The sequence below is a fragment of the Equus przewalskii genome, chromosome 7, assembly GCF_037783145.1.
Source record: "Equus przewalskii isolate Varuska chromosome 7, EquPr2, whole genome shotgun sequence".
Taxonomy (NCBI): Eukaryota; Metazoa; Chordata; class Mammalia; order Perissodactyla; family Equidae; genus Equus; species Equus przewalskii.
This window is the reverse complement of record NC_091837.1, coordinates 57,675,871-57,699,493: the sequence shown is the minus strand read 5'-3', so window position 1 is coordinate 57,699,493 and position 23,623 is coordinate 57,675,871. Positions and strand designations below refer to the sequence as shown.

At 37.5% G+C, this 23,623-nt stretch overlaps 1 protein-coding gene across 3 annotated transcripts in view; it reads right to left on the bottom strand.

Annotated features, from left to right (window-relative positions):
• Positions 1-23,623, bottom strand: part of GALNT1 (polypeptide N-acetylgalactosaminyltransferase 1) — a 135,521-nt gene that overhangs the window by 17,956 nt on the left and 93,942 nt on the right. For all 3 annotated transcript variants that reach the window (XM_070629907.1, XM_070629905.1, XM_070629906.1), the window contains 6 exons: positions 20,977-21,143; positions 15,257-15,464; positions 9,435-9,605; positions 7,241-7,358; positions 5,317-5,497; positions 4,297-4,436 (listed from right to left, as the gene is read on the bottom strand). In XM_070629907.1, the coding sequence (XP_070486008.1) occupies positions 4,297-4,436; positions 5,317-5,497; positions 7,241-7,358; positions 9,435-9,605; positions 15,257-15,464; positions 20,977-21,143 (985 nt within the window). The remainder of the gene's footprint in view (positions 1-4,296; positions 4,437-5,316; positions 5,498-7,240; positions 7,359-9,434; positions 9,606-15,256; positions 15,465-20,976; positions 21,144-23,623) is intronic.

The following is a 23,623-nucleotide window of genomic DNA, read 5'->3' as shown; positions in this document are numbered from 1 at the left end:
CTGACCCCAACCACTACCTGCACTTGTGCACTGGAGCTCATTGCCTCCCCCCTACTAAACACATGAATCTTGCAATCAGTGGCTCTTTTTTAGCATCTTCACATTTTCTCTTTTGGGTCATTGACATCAGCACAGAGTTTCATTTTAGCAAAAATTAAAAAAAAAACCTTTCTTTAGTCCCATATTCCCCTCTAGTTACCACCCATTTCTCTGTTCTGCTTTACAACAAAATTTCTTGCAAGACTTGTCCACGTTCATGATCTCCACTTCCTCTTCTCCCTGTCTGGCTTGAAGCCATCAGGGATTTTGTCCTCTCCAGTATCCATGGGAGCCTCTTGACACTGTGAGATGGAGCCTACTCACAACTTCTTCCTTGACAATCCAATGACCAATTCTCAGCACTTGGCTCACTCAACATCTCTGCAGTGTTCAACATAGTGATCGCCTCCTCTTTCTTGAAACAAGTCCCTCACTTAGTCTCTGGAACATCACTCTCCTGGTTCTTCTCCTATTTCAGTGGTCACTTTCTCAATCTCTTTGGCTGATTCCTTCTCATTTTCATAAATTCTAAATTGTGAAGTTTACTATGGCTTGGTCCTCACTCCTCACTTCTTTGTCATCTACATTGACTCCTCCCAAGGTGATCCCATGAAGTTTTGTGGTTTTGAAAACCACTTATATAGTGACAACTCCTAACTTTCTATCTCCATCCCCAACCTCTCATCCAACCTGCAGATTTTTAAATGCAACTAGCTACCCAGTATCTTTACCTGGATAAAATTTAACATGTCCCAAACTGCACTGGTGAATGCCTTCTGTATCTAATCCATAGACTTTCCCACTTCAGCGAGGCCAACTTCACTGCCCCCGTTTCTCAGGATAAATCTTAATCCTTGACTATTCTTTTCCTTTCACCAATACACTAGCTCTACACTTGTTCTCATGTAGCTTTGCTTGAAGTAGCAGACAATCTGACCTTTTTTCAATCAAAGTTTGCTCATGTCTCTATGGCTTCCCATCTTACTCAGAATAAAACCCAAAGCCCTTACCATGGCGTACAAGCTCTAGTGATTTGACCCTCACTAGGTCTTGGCCTTTATCTTCTTTTACCCTCCCCCACTTTGTTCCCTCCATTCTAGACAACTGGCCTCTCTGCTGTTTCGGGAACATGCCAAAGTACACTCTTGTCTTAGGACTTTTGTACTTATTTTTCCCTGTGCCTGGAACACTCTTTCTCCCCAAATTCATGTCTTGCTCGTTTACTTCCTTCAGATCTCTGCTCAAAAATCGCCTTATATGAGAGGACTTTTTCAACTACCCTACATAAAACAGCACCACTACTCATGCCCACCAGTCATTTTCTATCCACTTTGCCCTTACCACCACCTGACATGTACATTTTTCAAAAAATATGTCTTCCTCCAGAAACTGTAAGATCCACATAAGCAAAGATTTTATTCACCGCTGTAGTCCCAGTACTTAAAATAGTACCTATCACATAGTAGGTACTCAGATATTTGTTGCATAAATGAAAGGAATGAAGTCAAGTGACAACCTCCTACAGTTTGAGGGGGGTGACTGTTCGTGAGTGTCAGCAAGATTCAGTCCTGGGACGGGGCCTGGCTGTAACCCTGTTCACATATATCATCATTCCCTGCTGTGACTTACAAAAGGAAATTCTGTCCTGCTATCACTTTCTGTCACAGAAAGGTTGAATGTTTTTTTCTACTTAGTTTCATATGCTTTCTAAAAGTCAATTTTATAATTAAAAGTTTATAAAGACTTGCAATGAATTGCAGACTGACCCAGTAAAAACAAAATTCCTTTACTATAAGCAATGCACTTTCATATATTCTTTTGCAGACTATTAAAAAATGGTGGTCAAAGCAGCTAAACTGATTTATAAACCACTACTGGGTTGTGACCAGAAAACTGAAAATCACTGCCTTGACCTAATAAAAAGAGGGACCTCGGGAAGTCAGAAGATTAAGAAAGGAGATCTGGAGTCTTTATGGCCCATTGGTTTGGGGTATTATACTGTAGTAAAGAAGAGAAGGAGAAACATTGCTTCTCAGTAGGACATAGCAGCCCAACACTTCTGCCTCAACAACCAGGAGGAAAAACAGTTAAACTGCCAAAATCCTATTTTTGAGGCTATTGGAGAGCTATGGAAGCAATTAGGATGAGGTGACCTGTAATTCTGGAGTGGGGAGAGCTCTTCCTGGATGAGGTGACAGTCACCAGTTGTCTTCCTCTGTGAGGGCATGTGCTGATGGTACAGGTTGAGGACAGGGTGTGGACCTAAAGAGAACCTTTTACCAAGGGAAAAGCACAGCGCTATGGGTTATGTGGGGCTGGTTTGACAAATTAAAAATTAGAAGACCCCCAAATGCAAGACCATTTTCCTGATGGGACATTTGCTGAGTTCTGGGTGGACAAGAAGCTGAGGCTGGAAATGCATCCACAGTTTCCTGGTGCTTAGGAGACAAATTCCTGCTGGACAGAATACCTGCAAAAAATAACACCTGGTCCCCCCAGTGAATAAGGTTGGAGGCTAAAGTACTATCCTGAAAACCTCAAAAAGGGAAAACTTCCAGGGTTGAGAGAGACCGCTCCATGCCATTACTCAAAAGCCCTAGAGGACCAGGCTGAAGAAGAATACATGAGCCAGAAGTAAACCAAGTCTTTCTAAAATTGCAACCCAGCTCAATCCTTGTTATGGGCTGAACTGCGTCCCCGCCAAATTCATACGTTGACGTCCTAATCCCCAGTACCTCAGAATGTGATGTTGTTTGCAGATAGGGTCTTTACACAGGTAATCAAATTAAAATGAGGTCATTAGGGTGGTCCCTTATCCAATATGACATGTCCTTATAAAAAGGGGAAATTTGGAGACAGATACACACACAAGAGTGCCATATGAAGATGAAGGCAGAGATGGGGTGATGCTTCTACACACCAAGAAACACCAAAGATTGTCAGTAAACCACCAGAAGCCAGACAAAGGCACAGAACAGATTCTTTCTCACAGACCTCAGAAGGAACCAAATCTGCCCACAGCTTGATATCTTAGATTTTCAGTCTTTAGAACTGTGAGATAATAAATTTCTGTTTAAGCCACTCAGTTTGTGGTACTTTATTATGGCAGCCCTAGGAAACTAATAGAATCCTTGAGTTGATCAGACCCCTGGGCTAAAGAGAAGGAACTATTTAGATTATCCTGTACATAGAAGCCAGCTTTGGCTGGGAGGTAGAATGGATGGCTATCAACACTGAGGAAGAAACAGCCCCTTATGACCATGCTGGTAGGTATAAGAGAAGGTGAGATAAGTCTGCCTCACGCCAGACCCTATACTGGGCACTCCAAAAGATAAAAAGGCCAGACCCTATACTGGGCACTCCAAAAGATAAAAAGGCCAGACTCCAAAGCACAACTGATTGTGTTAACTAATCATAGGCATTAATAAGCAAATTACTTCAGGTTTCAAGAAAATTTGCTGCCAAATTCAAAGAGCAATAACTAAAGGCATCATCAGAAACAACATGCTTACTGACATTCGTTCCAACCTCCCTGCCCAAACTGAGATTTAGAACTCCCAAAGGAAAATTAATGGGTGCTAAAAATACAATTTATTATAAATGGTCTTTCAAGTTTCCTTGTCAGTTCTTTACAATTTATCTTTACTTTGAAGTTACTCAAGCTTTTATTCAGACTAATTAATACTAGGACATCTGCTTTAGGAATATATGGTTTCAACTAAATGGGTCAATTTGTTAAAATAAGAAGTCTACTGAATAGGGCCGGCCCGGTGGCACAGCGGTTAAGTTCGCATGTTCTGCTTCTTGGCAGCCCAGGGTTTGCTGGTTCGGGTCCCGGGTGCAGACATGGCACCGCTTGGCACGCCATGCTGTGGTAGGCATCCCACGTATAAAATAGAGGAAGATGGGCACGGATGTCAGCTCAGGGCCAGTCTTCCTCAGCAAAAAGAGGAGGATTGGCAGTAGTTAGCTCAGGACTAATCTTCCTCAAAAAAAAAAAGAAGTCTACTGAAGACACTAATATATTTAACAAGAGACCAACTATGAAATGGTAGACCATTCTTATTTTAATAAAATATAACATGATAAAAAATTAACAAGGTTTCAAGTTATGAGGTAGACTGTCTCAACTAACAAGAACTTTTCCACACTTGAGATTATGTAATTTTAACATGCCATCCCTGATGGCAGTTTAACCTCTATTGTTTTTGATAAAAAAGTGAGAACATAACAACATAGAATACATTTTTTTTTTACCTCTCCCAAAGAGAAATAGTGACGTGGAATCTGAGAATCAGGATAAATATTCTCTAGGTACCAAGAGAAAGGTCTGCATTGGAGTTTGTGTCTTAGACCAAGCCTTGATGATATATCTCCATAATCTACCTTTGTAACACCTGTTAATAGAAATAAGTAACTGAATGATTAATGTTCTATTAGTTAACACAGTTCTATTTATATATTGCATCTAATAAGCAAGATGAACGAGAAAAGTAGTATCATTTTGGTGATATGTGACTACACAAATGATATACCATAAATCCACCTCCCAAAGTATAAAGCAAGGATTAATTAATATGCTTTTCAAAGAAAAATTAAATCTATGTGAGAATGATACACATGCTAATATTACACACAAATATAAGTTACATGGATGAGAAAACTTTAATAAGTTAACATATATTAACAGACAAAAACAAAAATCAAGATCTATTTTGCCCAAATATTAAACAGATATTAAATAGAGCAATTGTTTCCAGTCAGGTTTCTCTTACACAACTCACTGCTGTGCACCCTGCCACTTGACAGTTCTACGGTAACTAAAAAATGAGGATAGAATGGTAACAAAATTAGGCAGATTGACAGCTGGTGAAACAGCTGTTCTCACAAAACTCTGAAGGGCAGAAAAAAGTTCCTGGAGAGAAGTCCCTTGAGGCATGCTATAGGGCCCTGCACTGGCCTTGAAATACTCGACAGTTTCATACAAATGTTAAATGTGACAGTTAGGTTAAAAGAAAAAAAAAGAACATGGATAACACCTGGGTTAGCAGTAATTTCTGCAATACTGACCTGGATAATTTAATAGTATTGTTAATAATTTATACCAGGCATTCTGCTAAGCACTTTCTATACTTTGTGTGATTCCATTTATTCTTTACAATGACCTATGAGCCTCTGCTCAAAGCTTCTTTCACTCCTTCTTACCTCTCCTCAGAATGCATTAGGATCAGGAACAAGAAAGTCAGTCCTGTATTTATAATGCAAAATAATGCTAACCTGGAGAAATTATATAGAAGAAATTCTTGAACTCATCCATCCACACTTCTGCAAGTCTTCTGTTATTTTTATTGATAATCTGCCCTGTGCCTCCTGGAAACGTGTAAGGTGTAGCTTTCCGAAACACATGTCCAACATGTGAGCAAGTAACAATCTCCAAAGTTCCTCCACACTGCCAAATCTGAAAACGGCAACAAAGACGACCAGTTTTCAACACTGATAGTTTAAAAAAGAATTGTTCGTATCTATTGAGCTTCATAGTTGGAATTTCACAGAATCAAGGGTGAACAGTGGAGCTCCTGCTATATGGTCACAAAGCCAGTGCTTCCTCAGGAGCAAGCCTTTCTCTAATTTTTGGTTCTGATCAAACCAGAAATTGAAAGTTAAATTCAGAAAAGATAGTTTAAAGGCTAAATACAGAAAAGACATGAGGTCTAGAGCAGTATTTTTCTAATTGCAGGCCATGATTCATAAAAGGATCATAAATTCAAATTTGATGAATTGCAACCAGCACTTGCTAACAAGGACACACTGTTTCATGAAATGTTTACATTTTGTGTGTTGTCTATGTATAACATGTAATGTATTTATTAATACAGTTTATGGTCAAGACTTTGACCATGGAGAATTCAGCCACAGTCCTACCTGGTTCCTCCTCCTCCAGCCCTGTGTCATAGCCTGTACATTAAACAGAACCTAAGAATCTTAACTGGATCTCTCATGAGTTATTCAGTGAGACAGTGATCACATGCTTTGTTGTCTTTGTGAGAATAAAAACAAAAAAGGGGTAAGAGAAAGATCATCAAGTATGGTTTGAAATCTTTAATTTAATGAAATTATCCTTCTGCTCCTTTCAAAATACATTTTTCCGTAAGTTAAAAATCTACTATTTACAATTAAAACACATTTTGAAAAGTTTTGATTTTGTTAAATACTCAGTGTGTCTACTTTAACTTTTTCCCAGGATCATAAAATGATACAATTGGATAGGATCTCCAAGATGATCCACTGTCTAAACCTCTCTTCACCAGGAACAAAGTGAGCTGGCCGATTTAGATCACAGTGCAGTTCAGTGTGGTTTCCACTATAGCTATGTGTCTAAAGTTGATCATTTTCAGAAATACACAGTGTCATTTAAATAACATGTTGATTTTAGTGAATGTGAAATGCATAAGACTTACGCTTGACTGGGTTAAATTAATTTAGAGTAATTTCAGAATTCCTCTGCCTTTTTCTCTGTATTGAAAAATATAAAGCTGTAAAGTCACCAGGTTTCATATAAGAGAGATCTATTTTCACACCAGAAGGACAAAGCATATTACACAAAGTGAAATTACATTTTGGGCAGTTAAGTACCAAAGTAGCATATACAGACTACATGTTATTTTTTGTTTATTTTTGGAGCTTGAATTACTTCCTTGAAAATAACTGAAATTAAAAACAACTAGAGAATATTGCATGAGTTTTATGGGTAGGAAATTAAGATAAGTGAATTATTTGCTTAAAATAGTTTATAATGAAGCCTTAATAGTATCAACAAATGTTCTATGGACTGAAGGCTCTGAAGTCTGATTAAACTCATATTAAATTCAGTTTTTATTTTTTTTAAAGATTTTATTTTTTTCCTTTTTCTCCCCAAAGCCCCCCAGTACATAGTTGTATATTCTTCGTTGTGGGTCCTTCTAATTGTGGCATGTGGGACGCTGCCTCAGCGTGGCTTGATGAGCAGTGCCATGTCCGCGCCCAGGATTCGAACCAACGAAACACTGGGCCGCCTGCAGCGGAGCGCGCAAACTTAACCACTCGTCCACGGGGCCAGCCCCTAAATTCACTTTTTATTTTTAATTTAGAGAGAACATGAATAATTAAAGTATACCTATATTTGAGGTTAAATAGAAGATTACTCTTTTCAAAGGGAACTTACCCTAAAGGAAATTTCTAGGTTTTCTCCTCCCCAAATATCCATTCCAGCATCATATGTTCCAATTTCCTGAAAGTAATCTCTGTCTATTGAAAAAAGGCCTCCTGCCATTGTAGGTGTTCTGAAATTCAATCAGAATATAATACTATTAATTGTAACAATTTAAAATTTACAGTTTTTGTTTTTAAAATTAGTGTTATAACTGTTTATAACTACAGAATAAATGCTTATTCTCACACTCTTCAGAAACCTTCATAGGCCCCCAGGGGCTTTCTTTGTTTTTATGCTATGTTATTTGGTCCTCAGACATGACCTGCACCCCAGTCATGCTGTCACAGCTTCTGCCCAGACATCCTTCTCTGCCTGTCCCAAGGGCTCTTCCTGTCTTTAGTACCTTTCTTGGTTCTCCTGTCATGACTGAGCTCCTTAAATTGAAGCTATTTCTCGTAACCCTCTCCATCTGACTGTGTACCTACTCCATAGTTCCTAGCAACTATAAATACAGTTGACTATGTACTAACCAACTAGACTCATGTTAGCAACACTAACATGCCAGGTTCTAAAAGGTGGCAAATATTGCAAAGACATAAGATTAAACAGGATGAAAACAAGGCAGCCCTTTCCTTATTCCTAATAGGAACCTTTAAGGAAAAGAGGAGATGAAGTACAGAATAAAATCAATATCCTCCTTCTAAGGGGATCATCATCCTGACCTAGTGTAGTATATTCTCTGCAAAGAGAGCCCAATCATCAAAACACAGCCCAGGTATGCAGAGTGGGTGGGAATAGGTGGAGTGAAGCAGAGAAGTGATAATGAAGGAGGATTTAAATAAATGAATACCAGTCAAACATTTGATTTCCATGAAGGATGAGCATGGAGGAAAAGGAGACTCCAATTAGGAGAAAATAATTAAGTTTCAGGGACAGAGGACACTATGGAGATCATATTTTAGGATGAACTGGCCACCTCTGTAATGTAACCCTAAAACATACTCATTACATACCCTAGTGAGGGTGGTAGCATTTGCTTTTCCAGTAGAAATAGTCGTTTCCAGAAAAAAAGTAAAGACTTATTTTGATTTTAGAAGAGAAAAAGAATGAAAAAGTCTAATATATCTTAGGAGTCAGGAAATAGGCCAACACCCAGAGTTACCATTTAGTACAGGGGTTTCTTGACCTGGGTTTTGGGTTATCTCTATATTTCCTAGAACTGGATGCTAAATCTTCTGTTTACAGAAGTGCATTTTTTACTCCCTTAGAAAAAACTCATAGCTTTTATCAGCTCTTTTTCAAAGAAGTCCACCATCTACAAAACGTTTAGGAACCCTTGGGTTTAGATGGTGATTTGAAATGTCAGCAAAAGAGTGGAAAAGTCCTTTCAGTAGGTAAGGATTCAGCCTGGCCAGGGAGAAAGAGCATAGAATTAGTGAAACCTCTCTTCAACTTTGCCAGAACTGGACTTGAATTCAAGGGAAAGTAGATCTAAGAAGCCCAGGATACGAGAAAGCTAAAAAACCTGGTTCTGAAGGAACTCTCAGAAGAAGCAGGCTGATGCAACTGGAGTAAATCCTAGGATGACTCAGAAAGCTCAAGGTCTCAATTTAAAGGTTCTGAATAGTATGAAGTTTTTATCCTTTCTGAAAAAAATCTATATACGACCAAATGTAGAACAAAAGAAAAATCAGAAATCCATTAATAGAAATCCTTTTTTATATTTTTGTCAATTCTAGTTATTTTTATATTTGAAACAAGCTTTTCTAACCTTACCAGTCAGTAACTATCATCCAGATGGTATAAGTCTGAATTTAAAATCTTAAATTTTGGTGCAAGGACCCAGTTTTAGGTAATATTTTCACATACTAACACTTACAATTAATTAATGGACACTTTAATATAAGTATTATTATTTAGAGATTTGCAAAATGTTGTTCATATAGGAATGAAAGAACATATGCATGGCACCATCATTTCTCATGTGCACTAGCTTGTATAAATGAAAAATTCTAATTTTATGAGTTGATCAGAGGGAAAAAACCCCTCTTTAAAATGATATGTAAAAGATAGCTCAACTACATATATGGTGCACAAATGCTTCATGTTTCTCAAAATACACTTAGAATCCTTTCAATATGATTCCCAATGTTTCACAATACCCTGCCAATAACACTTTAGGGGAAATGTTTGTCAAACTAATTACCTGACAGGAAGAGTCCGATCACCTTTCCTTCTGTCCATTTCTCTTTGAGGAACAGGATACCAGCGAAAATTGAGCTTCCAGTTGAATCCACCATAGGTCATATCAGAGCCTGCCATGTACTCGAAAGTATCATCGCTGATCACATCAATGATAGGACATACCACTGTTTTCCTAAAATCATAAAAGCAAATTAAAAAATCTTTTAAAATTTTCCTTTCTGAACTATTTAACAATTGTATACTAAGTGTTTTTATTTTTTTACTATTTATTTATTTTTACTGAAGTAACACTGGTTTATAACATTATATACATTTCAGGTCTACATCATTATATTTTGACTTCTGTATAGACTACATCATGTTCACGACCAATAGTCTAGTTTCCAACTATCACTGTACAAATGTACCCCTTTATCCCCTTCTGCTTTCTTCCACTCTCTTCCCCTCTGGTAACCACCAATCTATTCTCCGTATCTATATGTTTGTTTGTTGTTACTATTGTTTTTTCAATCTTCCACGTATGAGTGAATTTGTATGGTATTTGGCTTTCTCTGTCTGACTTACTGTGCTAAGCATACTACCCTCAAGGTCCATTCATGTTGTCACATAGGGCAAGATTTCATCTTTTTTTTATAGCATATGCAAAAAAATGAAAGTAGACCACTATCTTACAACATACACAAAAATTAACTCAAAATGGATTAAAGACTTGAATGTAAGACCTGAAACCATGAAACTCCTAGAAGAAAACATAGGCAGTACACTTTGACATCAGTCTTAGCAGTATCTTTTTGAATACTTCTCAGGCAAGGAAAACAAAAGGAAACAAATGGGACTACATCAAACTAAAAAGCTTTTGCATAGCAAAAGAAACCATCAACAAAACAAAAAGACAACCTAATAATTGAGAGAAGATATTTGCAACTCATATACCGATTAGCAGTTAATATCCAAAATATACAAAGAACTCACACAACTCAACAAAAAAAACAAACAACTTGATTAAAAAATGCCAGAGGATGTGAACAGACATTTTTCCAAAGAAGATATACAGAAGGCCAACAGGCACATGAAAAGATGCTCAACATCACTGATTATTAATGAAATGCAAATCAAAACCACAATGAGATACCAACTCATGCCCATCAGAATGGTTATTATTAAAAGGACAAAAAATCACAAGTGTTGGAGAGGATGCGGAGAAAAGGGAACCCTTGTACACTGCTGATGGGAATGTAAATTGGTGCAGGCACTATTGAAAACACTAAGGAGATTCCTCAAGAAATTAAAAATAGAGCTACCATATGATCCAGCTATTGCACTTTTCTGGGTATTTATCCAAAGAACACGAAAACACTAATTCAAAAGGATATATGCACCCTTATGTTCATTGCAGCATTATTCACAATAACCAAGACTTGGAAACAACCCAAGTGCCCATTGATGAATAGATAGGGATGCGGTATATATATAACGGAATACTAAGTGTTTTTAAAATAAAAATACACTCTATAATGTTAAAGATGATGAAAAAATTTCCTGCTATATCCTACCAAACTAGCATAGTTATTTATTATATTATTTATAACTTGATAACTTTCCATCCCTTTTTCATTTATACTTTTACATATTTGCCATACATGAAAATACTTCAAATATTTCTACAGTTTTCAAAAGTACCACTTTTAATGACTACATATTTAATACAATAATTTTCTTAATAAACAACTCTTGGACATTGTGTTCCTTATAGTTTTTTGCCATTAAGATACTGGGTAGACATGTTCATATACATAATATTTGCTTTTGCTTTACGAGAAAACTTCCAGGAATGAGTTTACCAAATTAAAGGAAGGTACTTTTTTGTGGTACTTTTCTTTACTGCTTTCCAAAACTATTATATGTGTGTGTATATATATATTTCTTCCTGCAGCTTCCCTATAATGCTATCAACTTTAGATGCTATTTTCTTATAGTTTTGCTAATGTAATGTTAAATAGTATCTCAAGATTTTTGAAATTTATATTTTCTAAGTATTAGAAAGGATATTTTTCCTGCAGGCTTGTATTTCTTCATACACATTTAAAATTTTTTCTATTGGTATTATGATTTTCTTTTTTTTTTGAGGAAGACTGGCCCTGAGCTAACATGTGTGCCCATCTTCCTCTACTTTATATGTGGGACCCCTGCCTCAGCAAAGCTTGACAAGCGGCGTGTAGGTCTGCACCCAGGATCCGAACTGGCGAACCCCAGGCTGCTGAAGCAGAGTGCGCGAACTTAACTGCTACACCACCAGCCGGCCCTTGTGATATTTTTAATAAACCTAAAAACTTACACTTCTAAGGAAAGATGTGCTGCTCACAGCCCTTGGCAGCCACATTTTTAAGCATGTGATATCCTCCCCACCCAACTGTTATCTTATTTAGAAATCTTTTCCTACTCCAAAATCATAAAGATATTCTCCTATATTGTCTTCAAAAAGAATTATATTTTTGCTTTTCACATATGTCTTTAATCCTCATGGAACTGGTTTTAGGTATGATATGCAGTAAGTATCTAACTTCACTTCTTTGCCTTGTGGATAACCAATTGTTCCAGCACTATCTAATGGTCCTTTTTTCCTCTGCCATATTTATCAGTGCCTGCTCTGTTCATAAATCAAGTTTCCATATAAACATGGGGTAGTTTCCAGACACTACTCTGTTTTACTAGTCTATTTGTGAATTTCTGCATAAATAGGTCACTGCCACAATTAATATAGTTGTAAAGTAAGTCTCGATATCTGGGAGTGCAAGCCCAGTTGTACCTGACTCTTCTCCTTCAGGAGTATTTTGGCTGTTTTTTTTTAAATATGCATTTCCATATAAATGTTAGAAACAGTCAGTTTCTTGAAGAAAATTCTGTTGAGATTTCAGTTGGAAATGCATTGAATTTAAGATCAATGTGGGGAGAATTGCTATTTTTATATTGACATGAACATTATCCTTCTCTCCACTTAGATTATTTTCCAGTGAATTTCAACAGTTTCCTATTTCATACATCTTTTATTAAACATACTCCTAATTACAGTCTATGATTTCCATTGTTGTTATAAATGGTATAATTTCTTTTTTTCTTTTTACTTTATATCTTCTAACTATTCCTTGCTGGTGTGGAGAAGGCAACTGACTTTTTTTTCCTTTTATTTTATTGGGGTCATACTGGTTTACAACACTGTGTAAATTTCAGGGGTACATTATTATATTTCAGCTTCTGTATAGACTACATCGTGTTCACCACCAACAGTCTAGCTGGCAACTGACTTTTCTATAGTGATCTTATGTTTGGCAACATTGCTAAATTCCTATTATTTCTACTGTTTTTTTGTATATATTATTTTTCTTCATTAAAAAACACATCTGCAGTTGACAGCACTTGTTTTTTTTCTTGCCAATCCTTATATGCTTTATTTCTTGTATTACTGCAAAACCTAAAGGCTTCTAATAATACTGAGTAACAGTAGTAATTCAGGGCATTCTTATCTTGCTTTATATCTTTTAAAAAATACTTTCAAAATTTCTCCATTAATATGATTTTGCTTGCTAAGGATTTTATTTAGCTATCCTTTCTCAGATTAGTAAATCTCCATTCTATAACAGTTCGCTAAGTATTTTTAATCATAAATGGATGCTCATTTCAATCATAAAAGAACACTTTTCTTTTCTTTCTTTTTTTTTGGAGGAAGATTAGCCCTGAGCTAACTGCTGCCCATCCTCCTCTTTTTGCTGAGGAAGACTGGCCCTGAGCTAACATCCGTGCCCATCTGCCGTTACTTTGTATGTGGGATGCCTATCACAGCATGGCTTGCCAAGTGGTGCCATGTCCACACCAGGAATCCAAACTGGCAAATCCCCGGCCGCCGAAGTGGAATGTGCGAACTTAACTGCTGCACCACTGGGCCGGCCCCCAACACTTTTCTCTATCTACTGAAGTGATCAGACTTTTAATGATAGGGTTTTAATATACTTTCAGAAATATGATAATGGGGTGTATTATGTGATTGGCTTTGTAATACTGAACTAAACAAATTAGTCATGATACGTTATAGTATATGTATTACATATATATATATAAATGAAATTTTGTTTCCCCTCCCGCTTGGACTGTTTGTTGGTATTGTGAGATTTTTGTTAGCATTCATTAATGGATTTGAGTAATTTTCCACATACTTCTTTTCTGGTTTTCCTATCAAGGTTATAGTAGTCTCATAAAGAAATTCCAGTTTCTTCCCTCTTTTTCTACATTCTGTTTATAAATTGTTAGGGGAGATTTGTTTCCCCTCCTCAACCCCATTCCAAGGGCCTTGAAACTTGAAAAGGCAAGTTTTCTTTGGTGTAGTGGGATTTATTTCTCATTCTCACTTACACTGAGGTACAGATGTCAAGATCCTAGCTTTATACAGGTGCTTGTTATTCATCTTCCAACCTTAGGCAGGGCCTAGGGCTTATTTCCTATCCTCCCATCTGTTTGTCCATCAAGGCAAAAGCTCAGTGTCCCCTAAGTTCAGTAGAAACCCTACAAGTGAAAGCTAGTAGCTTTTGTGTTTGGACTGCTCACTTGTTCTCACTTCATTTTGAGATCGCAAAATTTCTTACTATGATGCCAATTCAGTGATGCAATTAAAAATGTGTTTTGTATTTTATCTAGCATTTTAGTTTTTTCAGTTGGAAAAGTTATTCAGGATACGCAGCCTAAACTGGAAGTTGTTGTGGTTGTCATTTCAGTCTATTCCCCTTTTATATGTCTGTCATCACCTCACACTGCTTTGTCTCCATGAGTTCAGGCTCCTGGTTCATAAGAGTTATGTGTTGTCTTTATGCAAGCAAATATTCCCTGAATCAGTCATCTACTACCTACAGAAAGTTTACAGAAATACTCTATTCCTTCTTCAGGCAATGTTCTCCTTCCTAAAGCTGCTGTTATCTTCTCATTGCCTCAGTGCTGGTTGTTCCTATTTATTCATCTCTGAAAAGGGAGAGATGTAGGCCCAGCATTTGATAACAGAAATAGATACAGTGACTTTAGCTCCCACTATACTCCACTTGACTAGTAAAAGTTTACCCTGCTAAAATCTAAACCTCAATGTTAAGCTGACACAGACAGCCTCCAGCTCAGATTTCAATGACAAGCAGAAATTCAACTAATATAGGTCTAACTGACTAAAGTTAGGTTCTCGCCTGATATCCAAGAACTAAACCAGAGCCCAGCAGTAGGTAATTCTTTGAATAATGTGCATGATGAAAGACTACCACCACGGGCATGCACTGCTCCTAATGCTCTTCCTGTATTATCTAAGATTATAGTGTTTTTCCATAAACAATTAAGCATTTCCTGATGCAATGTGTATCTCCCCATCCACTTGTACTTCATACTGTGCTATAAGCCGAGAGCTCTAGTCCCAGTGAGGACGTAGACAGAGATGAGATGACCTGCCTGCCCCAGTGTTAGCCTTAGAGAGTGGGGACAAATAAAGGGTTTTACCCTATTTTCCCTGAGTTCATTGTTCATTTGCTCTGCTCCTCGTTAGTGAACAGAGCATATAGTGTACATCCTAACAACACACCTCCCAATCCATCCTCAATAACGAGAGTTTGCAAACATTCCTTCCAGACTTCAGAATGTGGTCTTCTTCATATTTAGTTTAGAGTGCTTTTCGTGAGTATTTTAAAGGAAACTTCAGAGGAAATAATTTTTATGTTTATTTAAAAATACAGAATTTTGCAACTAACCATATAGTTTAGGACAAATACACTGAAAACAAATTTATAGACTCCAGAAAAGTACCTGTCATGTTTGATCCTGGCTAAGAGAGGCTCCAGCCATCCCACCGTACACTCACAGTGAGCATCCAAGAAGGTGATCACTTGGCCTTTTGACACAGCAGCTCCTTTTAATCTAGCTCTGATCAATCCAGAACGTTGTTCCATTCGAATTACATGAACTGGTACTTTTAATTTTTTCACATAACTCTCTAGAGGTCTTTTCAAAAAGTCTGAAAAATTAACAACACAAAACAAACAAAAAATAATATGAAAAAACTGTGATCTGGCACTATCCAGATATAAATCAATTTTGACTTGCAATATTCACTTAACACATATTTACTGAGCATTTTCACGAGGTTCCCTGACTCACAAAACCATTTTGCTACAGGAAGCCTTTTTATTTCCTGAGAGAATGTACTAGGGCTGCCTCTACCTTATTAAATGAGGAATGAGGAGAGAGCCTTTGGGCTCAGGTTCAATCAAAGATAGGCATGTTACCACATTTCTCTAAGCAATTCTCTGTCAGCCTCAATACTGCTTTTTCTAATCAGGTTTAAAGATCAGGAAGAGAAAGAAAGAAATTCAAGAGCATTAAATCCAGACCACAATAGAGTGAAGGAACAGAACACGCAATAGCTGTTACTGTTCAGAAAATTGTGGGATTTCTTCAAAAGCACAAACTAATTGTCGTATTGATCACCACAGTCTTTGACTATGTAGTTCTTCTATCAGGAGGCAGGGAATGAGGTCAAGCTCCAAAGAGAAATATTAGACTACAGCTGCAAGACCAAATAGAGATCCTTAACAGACAAGTAGGTCTAAGTAGAAAAAGGTTTTGAGAAGGGCGGGCAATTGAAGAAGAAAAGGGAAAAGAGAAAAGGAGAGAGTAAGTGGGTATATGGGGAATTCAAATGGAAGGAAAAACTTGCCATGGAACTACTGGGACTCCTATGACTAGCTTTGCCCCATAGGACTCTAGTAATGGGAAGGTCCTACAGAGATCAGGGTGTATGCAGTAAGGGATGCTTTAAATACTAAACGTGGGAATCCAAAGGGCTTTCTACATGGTGGAGAGGAAAAGACAAATAGGAATGAAATGGTTCTTGCCTGTTTGAACTGGTAAGACCGGGATGACTCAATAATGAAATAATCAGGGATATGAAAACTGTGAAAGAGAAAGGCCTACGTGTCCCACTACACCAGAACACCAAGCATGTTTATTTCTGCTATTATATTTCCTAATATATTTGGGCTAAAAAAATTTTTTTTTTTTTAAAGATTTTTAAATTTTTTCCTTTTTCACCCCAAAGCCCCCCGGTACACAGTTGTGTATTCTTCGTTGTGGGTTCTTCTAGTTGTGGCATGTGGGACGCTGCCCCAGCGTGGTCTGACGAGCAGTGCCATGTCCGCGCCCAGGATTCAAACTAACGAAACACTGGGCCGCCTGCAGCGAAGCGTGCGAACTTAACCACTCGGCCATGGGGCCAGCCCCAGGGCTAAAAAATTTTTATATCTGAAAAATATCTGGAGTAAAACTCCTACCTGATCACCACTGTGATTTTGTGAACTCTATCTTAGGGTCAGAAAGATATAACTTGATTCTGAGTAAAAAGGTGAGGGTAATGCTAATCCTGGAGAAAAGCAACATAGTAGCTATTGTTTTGTGGCCATTTAGCATAATGCTAGACTCTTTACATATTTTATATCATTTAATCCTCACAAGTACCCTATGAGATTGTTATTACTATTTTAGACACAAAAATCTAAGGCTCAGAATATTAAATAAATTGATCAAGGTGACACAGTTTGTTAAGGGGTAGATCCAAGATTCAAATCCAGGTCTGCCTGACTTCAAAGGCCATCTTTTCATCCATAGCAGGAATCCTAGAAGGGAACTAGACAAAATAATTTAGGACTGTGGAACCACTGGATCTGACACAAATTTAAATTACCTTATGTCCAGAGTTTGATAGAATCTCACGTGGTAGGGTGTGAGATATATTCTAGTTCCTTAGACCAGTCAAGGTTGAGTATGTCATAAACAATGTGTCTCCCAGTAATTTTTCCCAAAAACAGACAAAGTGCTTCTTAAGAATCAAAGCAATCTAATTCTTGAATTCCACATCTTTGAAAGTTATAATGCTCTCCCCTATTTAAAAATAAAATGAAAAATGCATGATCCTCTAATCTGGTAGCTCAAAAAAAGTTGCTGTTCCACAAATCTTTCTTGGCATCTTTTACATCTTTGTGGCTTTCATGCAAGAAGGCTAAGAAATAGGTGTCTTCCTAACAGTTGATAGAGAATTATGGACTCGGCTAGGTGGGTGATTGGGAATTATTTATCCAAGGCTCATTTATAAAGTGAAGGCATGACGAGTTAAGTGATTATGGTTAGAAGGTACTATGTCATTTAAAAAGGGAAAATCTTGTTTATTAGAATATCTTTACAGCTATTAGCCTATAAATGGATCCCTAGGCAACTCTCCATCAGGGAGTGTGAGTGTCAGGGAAAATTTCACTGCTCACAGCAACATCTGAGAAATCTTAGCCAGAACTCTAAAGAGCAGCAGAAAGAGCAAGGAATTTAGAGTCTGATAAATCTGACTCCTAATTCCTACTAAATAAGAACTTCCATTTCCTTTTGTGTAAAATGAGAAAAACAATAGTAAACTCAGATTAGGAATATTATAAGTTCTAAGTCTTTTAATATTATATGTTCTTTCAATATTATATGTTCTAAGTCTTAAGATAACCTTCTGAATGACGATTACATAACGTCTGACATGACCCAGGGATTCATCCAGACTCTGTCTTCATTACATACCCTGTAACAGTAAAGTTATGACAGACGTGATATATACAGCAGTTAAGAGGTCAAGCCCTTGGTTCACACTAAGCCTCATTTTCCTCATCAATAAAATAGGGATAATTATAGCACCTACTTCATACTTCTTTAATAAATGGAGCTACTGACAACTCAGCAGGTTAACTGTGAAATCAGGTATCCAGAGGCCATGAGCAGACTAGAAATGCTACACAACCTAATTAGGAAGTCTGCACAGACAAAAAGTAAAAGTAAAGATTAACTGACTGGTAGATTATTCTTTCATTCATTCACTAAGTTAATTCTGGACTGTTTACTATACAAGAGGCACTGTGGGCACTGAGGAGACTATGGTGAGCAAACAGCCCTGATGAAGAGTAGGGTCTAATGCGGGTGGGAGGGAGATAGTCATTAAACAGATAAGTAAATAGGTAAAACTGATGAGAGCTGTGGAGGAGTAGAGTGTTCCAAGATGTGTTCAGAGGGCCATGACCTGGTCTTGAGAGGTCAAGGAAGACCTCTCTAAAGACAACTTGATTCTGAGTAAACATTTGAGCTGAACTGTATGGATGGAGTGGGCAGGGAATGGTTCAAGATATGACTAGAGATGCAGGCAGAGGCCAGGTCATGCAAGCCTTAGAGGAAAGGTTTTAATCAGAGAAGTGACATCATCAGATTTACATGTTTAAAAACTCACTCTGCGTGCAGCTTGATGAGCAGATGGGAAGGGGTGAGAGTATACGTGGGGAGACTAGTCAGACTAGTCTGTCTGTTGGATCAGTCTAGGTGATAAATGATGGTGCCTTGGATGTGTCTCATGAAGAGGAAAAAGCAGACAGAGTTATACAAAAATAAAGAGCTTGCTCTGGTTCCTGCACCCAACAGTTACCATGTAAACAAGAGAGCCAAAGAAAATTATATCTAGATAGCAAGACTACAATTATAACCACAAAAACACAATGCCTAGCAGTTCCCAAATATCAGAAATGGTGCCCTAGACACCTGAGCTTTTCTAGGCAAGAAGATAAAGGAGAACCAGACCCCTGATCAGGGGCTCTGGGATGGCAACTTGGGGACCCTTCTTAGTGACTAAGAGCCCCAAGTGGGGCGAAGCAGACATCTGCCCACACGCCTTCTCTTACAGATTTATACAGGTTGGGATGATTAAGAAGGGCCCACAGGAGGAAGGGAAAAAGATAACTGTACATATGACTTTCTTTGTCACTTTAAAGTTGTGGGCACACGTGTCTTTCTGATCAGACCACATCCTACAAAAACTTACTATTCCACACAGCCTTCTGAGGCACTCAACAGAATAATAGAGAAACCAAAGGAGGAAATGGAAAAACAATTCATTTCATCTGAAGAAAAATATCTCTCCTTGAGGAATATTTAATTTAGCAAATGTCAACATATAAGTAAACCAAACGCAAGTCACTTGCAGGATAGATGTTTGTATAAATTGCTGCTCAAATGAACTTTAGTTAATTTTCTTAAAGAGGGATTAATTAACGCCTAGCAAACAATTATCCACATGAGACTTATACTTCTATTGTCAACAGTAATTATTTAAGTGTGGTATTCTTAATTTATAACTCTCATTCATTTTGACATTAATTACATTATTATACTATTTAAATGGTTTGTGATTGTAAGCTGTCTCCTTAATTAGATTAAGGAGGTACACTTTAAGGTACTTGAGAAGGTAGGACTATGTCTTATTCTTCATTTGTACCTCTACTATCTGGCAACGTAATGAGATTTAAATTGTTACTGACACGCAAATTACTCCCAGTAATTAAGATATGAAGTGATTAAACTTAATCACGGTTAAATGTACATATTTAGTGTAGGCACAGGAAGGAGAAGGTCTAAGACTTGACTAAAGTATCAGGAGATGCAATGAGAGATTAGGCAAGAAAAGGATACTAGCAAAAGAGGTTGAAATGATGGGTCATGAAGTTTAAGGCTGGTCAAGGAAGGATGGAAGAAAGAGCCATTTTCTGTAGTTTCCTCCAAATTTTTCTCATGTGAGCATAGGAATATTGAGGGGAACACAGACACCAATGCTCCTAAATAGATGTGCTGTAAGAAAAAGCCTGGTATCTCTGAGTTTAACAGGTTTTTATACTGATGGACTAAATGGAGCCTTTTCTGTGCTACCTCGTGGTGTGAAATCTCCAAGAAGAATTCAGAATAAATAATGTTGGCCCAAGGTACTTTTAATTAATATACCTCTCCTAAAACAATGCTTCATGAAACAGTTTGACAGATTCTAAGCCTGTGAAAAATTCTGAGGTTCCTGGAAGACTATTTGGGCAACATTCACATAGAGATTTATTATGAGATCAGAGTTCTATTATAAAACACTTTTTCTTAAACTCCTTCCTCATCCTTTCAGGCACCTAGCTATAGATCATTCTTGAACTTAGAAATGGAGAAAATGGGAAAACCTAAGATGACTCTGGAGAACTAAGACTCACCCAGCAGGGCTCCATTTTGCTGTCAGAGATACTTCCCACTGTATACCGAACTAAATTTCTCCCTTCGTGGCTCTAAGAAGGATACAGACTCTCCTCAGTGACTCAGGGCTACAGCTTCCCACAGAGAAAATCATAACAAAATTATGTGGGTTTTTTCCCTGTTCTGCATAAACGTTTATATTATATAGCATTATTTCTTTTTAAAACAAGATTAAGATGTGACACAAATTAAATGCTAATTAAACTAATATTATTTTAAGTTTCACAGGGTATAATTTTTTGCATATGTGAATGAGTCCAAAGGCCATAAATATTTTTAGGATAAATTAGAAGTTTTTATAAAATTATTAGGCTAAAAATGATAGCAACTAGTTTTTTAACGATTAATAACAAAAGGCATAGCTATTATTGGCATTAAAATTTAAAATTTACCTCTTTCACTGGCATCATCTACTAGAACAATTTCTTCTAGCATGTGTCTTGGTGAGCGATTAATGACACTATGGACAGTTCGCAGAAGTGTGCTCCAAGCCTCATTGTGGAAAACAATCACCACACTTGTTGTAGGAAGGTTATCTGGATACACCTTTGTTTTACACCTAGAGACAAAGCAAATGCCTTTATAAAAAGTGACTGTTAAGACAGCATAATCAGTGACCCCGAACTAGAAGGGGCAACAGAACAATAAACAGTTTGCTTTAGTGGTGAGACTCTTGGTAACTTTTCATTTATTTAAGTTTTGATTAATGTTACATCTTTAATAACGAGGTCCTATTTAAAGTTATGCTTAAGTTAAAATTCTTTTAAAGACGTAAATTGCATTCTTAAAATTAGGTACCTCTTCCTGATGCATGTTTTCTGTTGACTAATTTCAATGGAGAATGTACTAAGGCTATATCATCAAAACCAAACTGACTGTATATCAAAGAACCCAATTAGACAAAAAAACTAGAACCACCAGAGTCGACGTGGTTTAATGATGTAAACAAAACATAGCTTCCACCAAGGAAAAGAACTAATATTTAATGAGTATCTACTGTGTACTAGCCACTTAAGATTCCTAATAATTTTGAGTTCCTTGGAGCCACATTTCACAGATGAGAAAGTGAGGACAGACACAGTGAGGGAGCAGCAGTGCCTGACTGAGGACCCCACAGTCCATGCTCTGCTGACCAAACTCTTGGTGCTGCCTCCTCCAAACTGAACTATCAACGTGCATCTTGTTTAGCAAAGACTATGTCTAGAAATGCAACCAGCAGAAAGACAAAATACGCCCAAAATACATACACACAGAAATCAACATATTGATTGTATGTTTCTAGCACTTTCATTAGGCAACATGGTGTCCTCTTTTAATCTAGTTAGCTAGATGAAACTACCAAATAGCCTACTAGAGTATAGTGGCAGTAAGTAACCGGACATAAGGGATATGTTTTAGAACACATGTACTCCTAAAGAGTGTATACATATAACTCTTTCTCAGGTGTCCCCTAATTGTAACTGTTGCTCTAGTTTTCTATTTTCACCTTTTTTCCCTTCTCTCTAGTAAGTTCCTCAAACCTGTGGTCTCTCCAATTTCATCAGTTATTACCTGTCAATAGGAGTGGAGAAAGGGAAGACAGGTGAAGAAACGAGGAAAATACCAACAAAACCCCTCTTCTGAAGCAGCCACAACAACCTTACTTACTGAAAGTACCACCCTAGGGATGCTGGTTAGCAGCTGGAGGAAAAGGAAAGTGGAAGGGAAAAAAGATGACAAGGTAAAGGGGTTGAAAGAAGGAGAAACTGAAGGAGAGATCACTGTAGGGGGCCCATCAGCACTGGTCCCTCCACTAAGGAGAAAAGGAGACATAAATAGCTTCCACTGTCCTTCTTCATTAAATCCCATTTCAGCCCCTCCCATCTTCTTTACCATTCCCAAGACTCCGTTTCACACTGTGGTCTCCATCTCCTATTACCAGTAACCTTACTAGCTATCCACTGACCCAAAAAACCCATAGCCTCATTTTCACATCACAGTCCACTCCCCTCTTGACCCTAGATCCACTAGAAGGCCACCACGCAGCCTGCCACCCTGTGTACAACTCCCTCCCTCCAAGACGGGGCTACAGAGGTGAGGCTCAAAAGACGAGTTGTGTAAGCTATGGGAAGGATAATGTGTCCTTAGCATTCCAAATAATACTTCTGAAAATAGTTTCCCATAAAAACTCTGTTATATGATAAATGGTATCTAGATTTTATATATATGTATCATTAGTACCATACTTCAGGTACATCATAAGTGAGTAAGCCAAGGCACCCATGTTATTATGGGAAAATGCATCCTGAATGCTTGACTCACAGGCTACTGGAACAGGACTTTGAAGTCAGGAATGTCCTGTGTATGGGTAAAGGGGGTTCAAAAAAGGAGATTCTATTACTATTTAACCAAATTGTATTAAGTCATATATGACCTCTTTTCCCAAATTAATCCTACTTACTATTATAGGAGAATTGGGAAACAGAAAACAGCCAAAGTGACTATAAAGCTGCTAGCTTACCAAAACAACAAAAAGAACAAAATCAAGTAAGACAGAGAAGATGATCAAGCCAAATGCACAGTGTATAAACAGTATTGTTAGCCATGTGCATGGCTAGGAGGCAGACAGGAAGAACAGAGAAAAATCTGAGATGGCAAGTTCTGCAGAAAAGTGATAAGACGGATTTATTTCTTGGATGATATGTTAAAGAATTAAATTCTGAAATAGTATGGAAAGGAAGTAAGACTATAAGCACACTAGAAATAAGACTAAAATGGAAATCATTCAAAATAGGACAGAAGAATCAGAAAGCAAAGCAAATGTAAGGTTCCTGTCAAAAAGAAAAATAATTTCCCAAATCAAACAGTTAAATGTAATCATTCAGAGAATACAACAAATTCACAAATATTCTCTCAAAGCAAAATAGAAAAATCATCATAACTGATCTCAGAACAGGCAAACACACACAGCCTCCTCTACCTGGGAAAGCCATAAAGCACTTCAGAAGAACCAAAGATCCTTTCACCATTCTAGCTAAGCTTTTCCCATGGAGGGAGCAC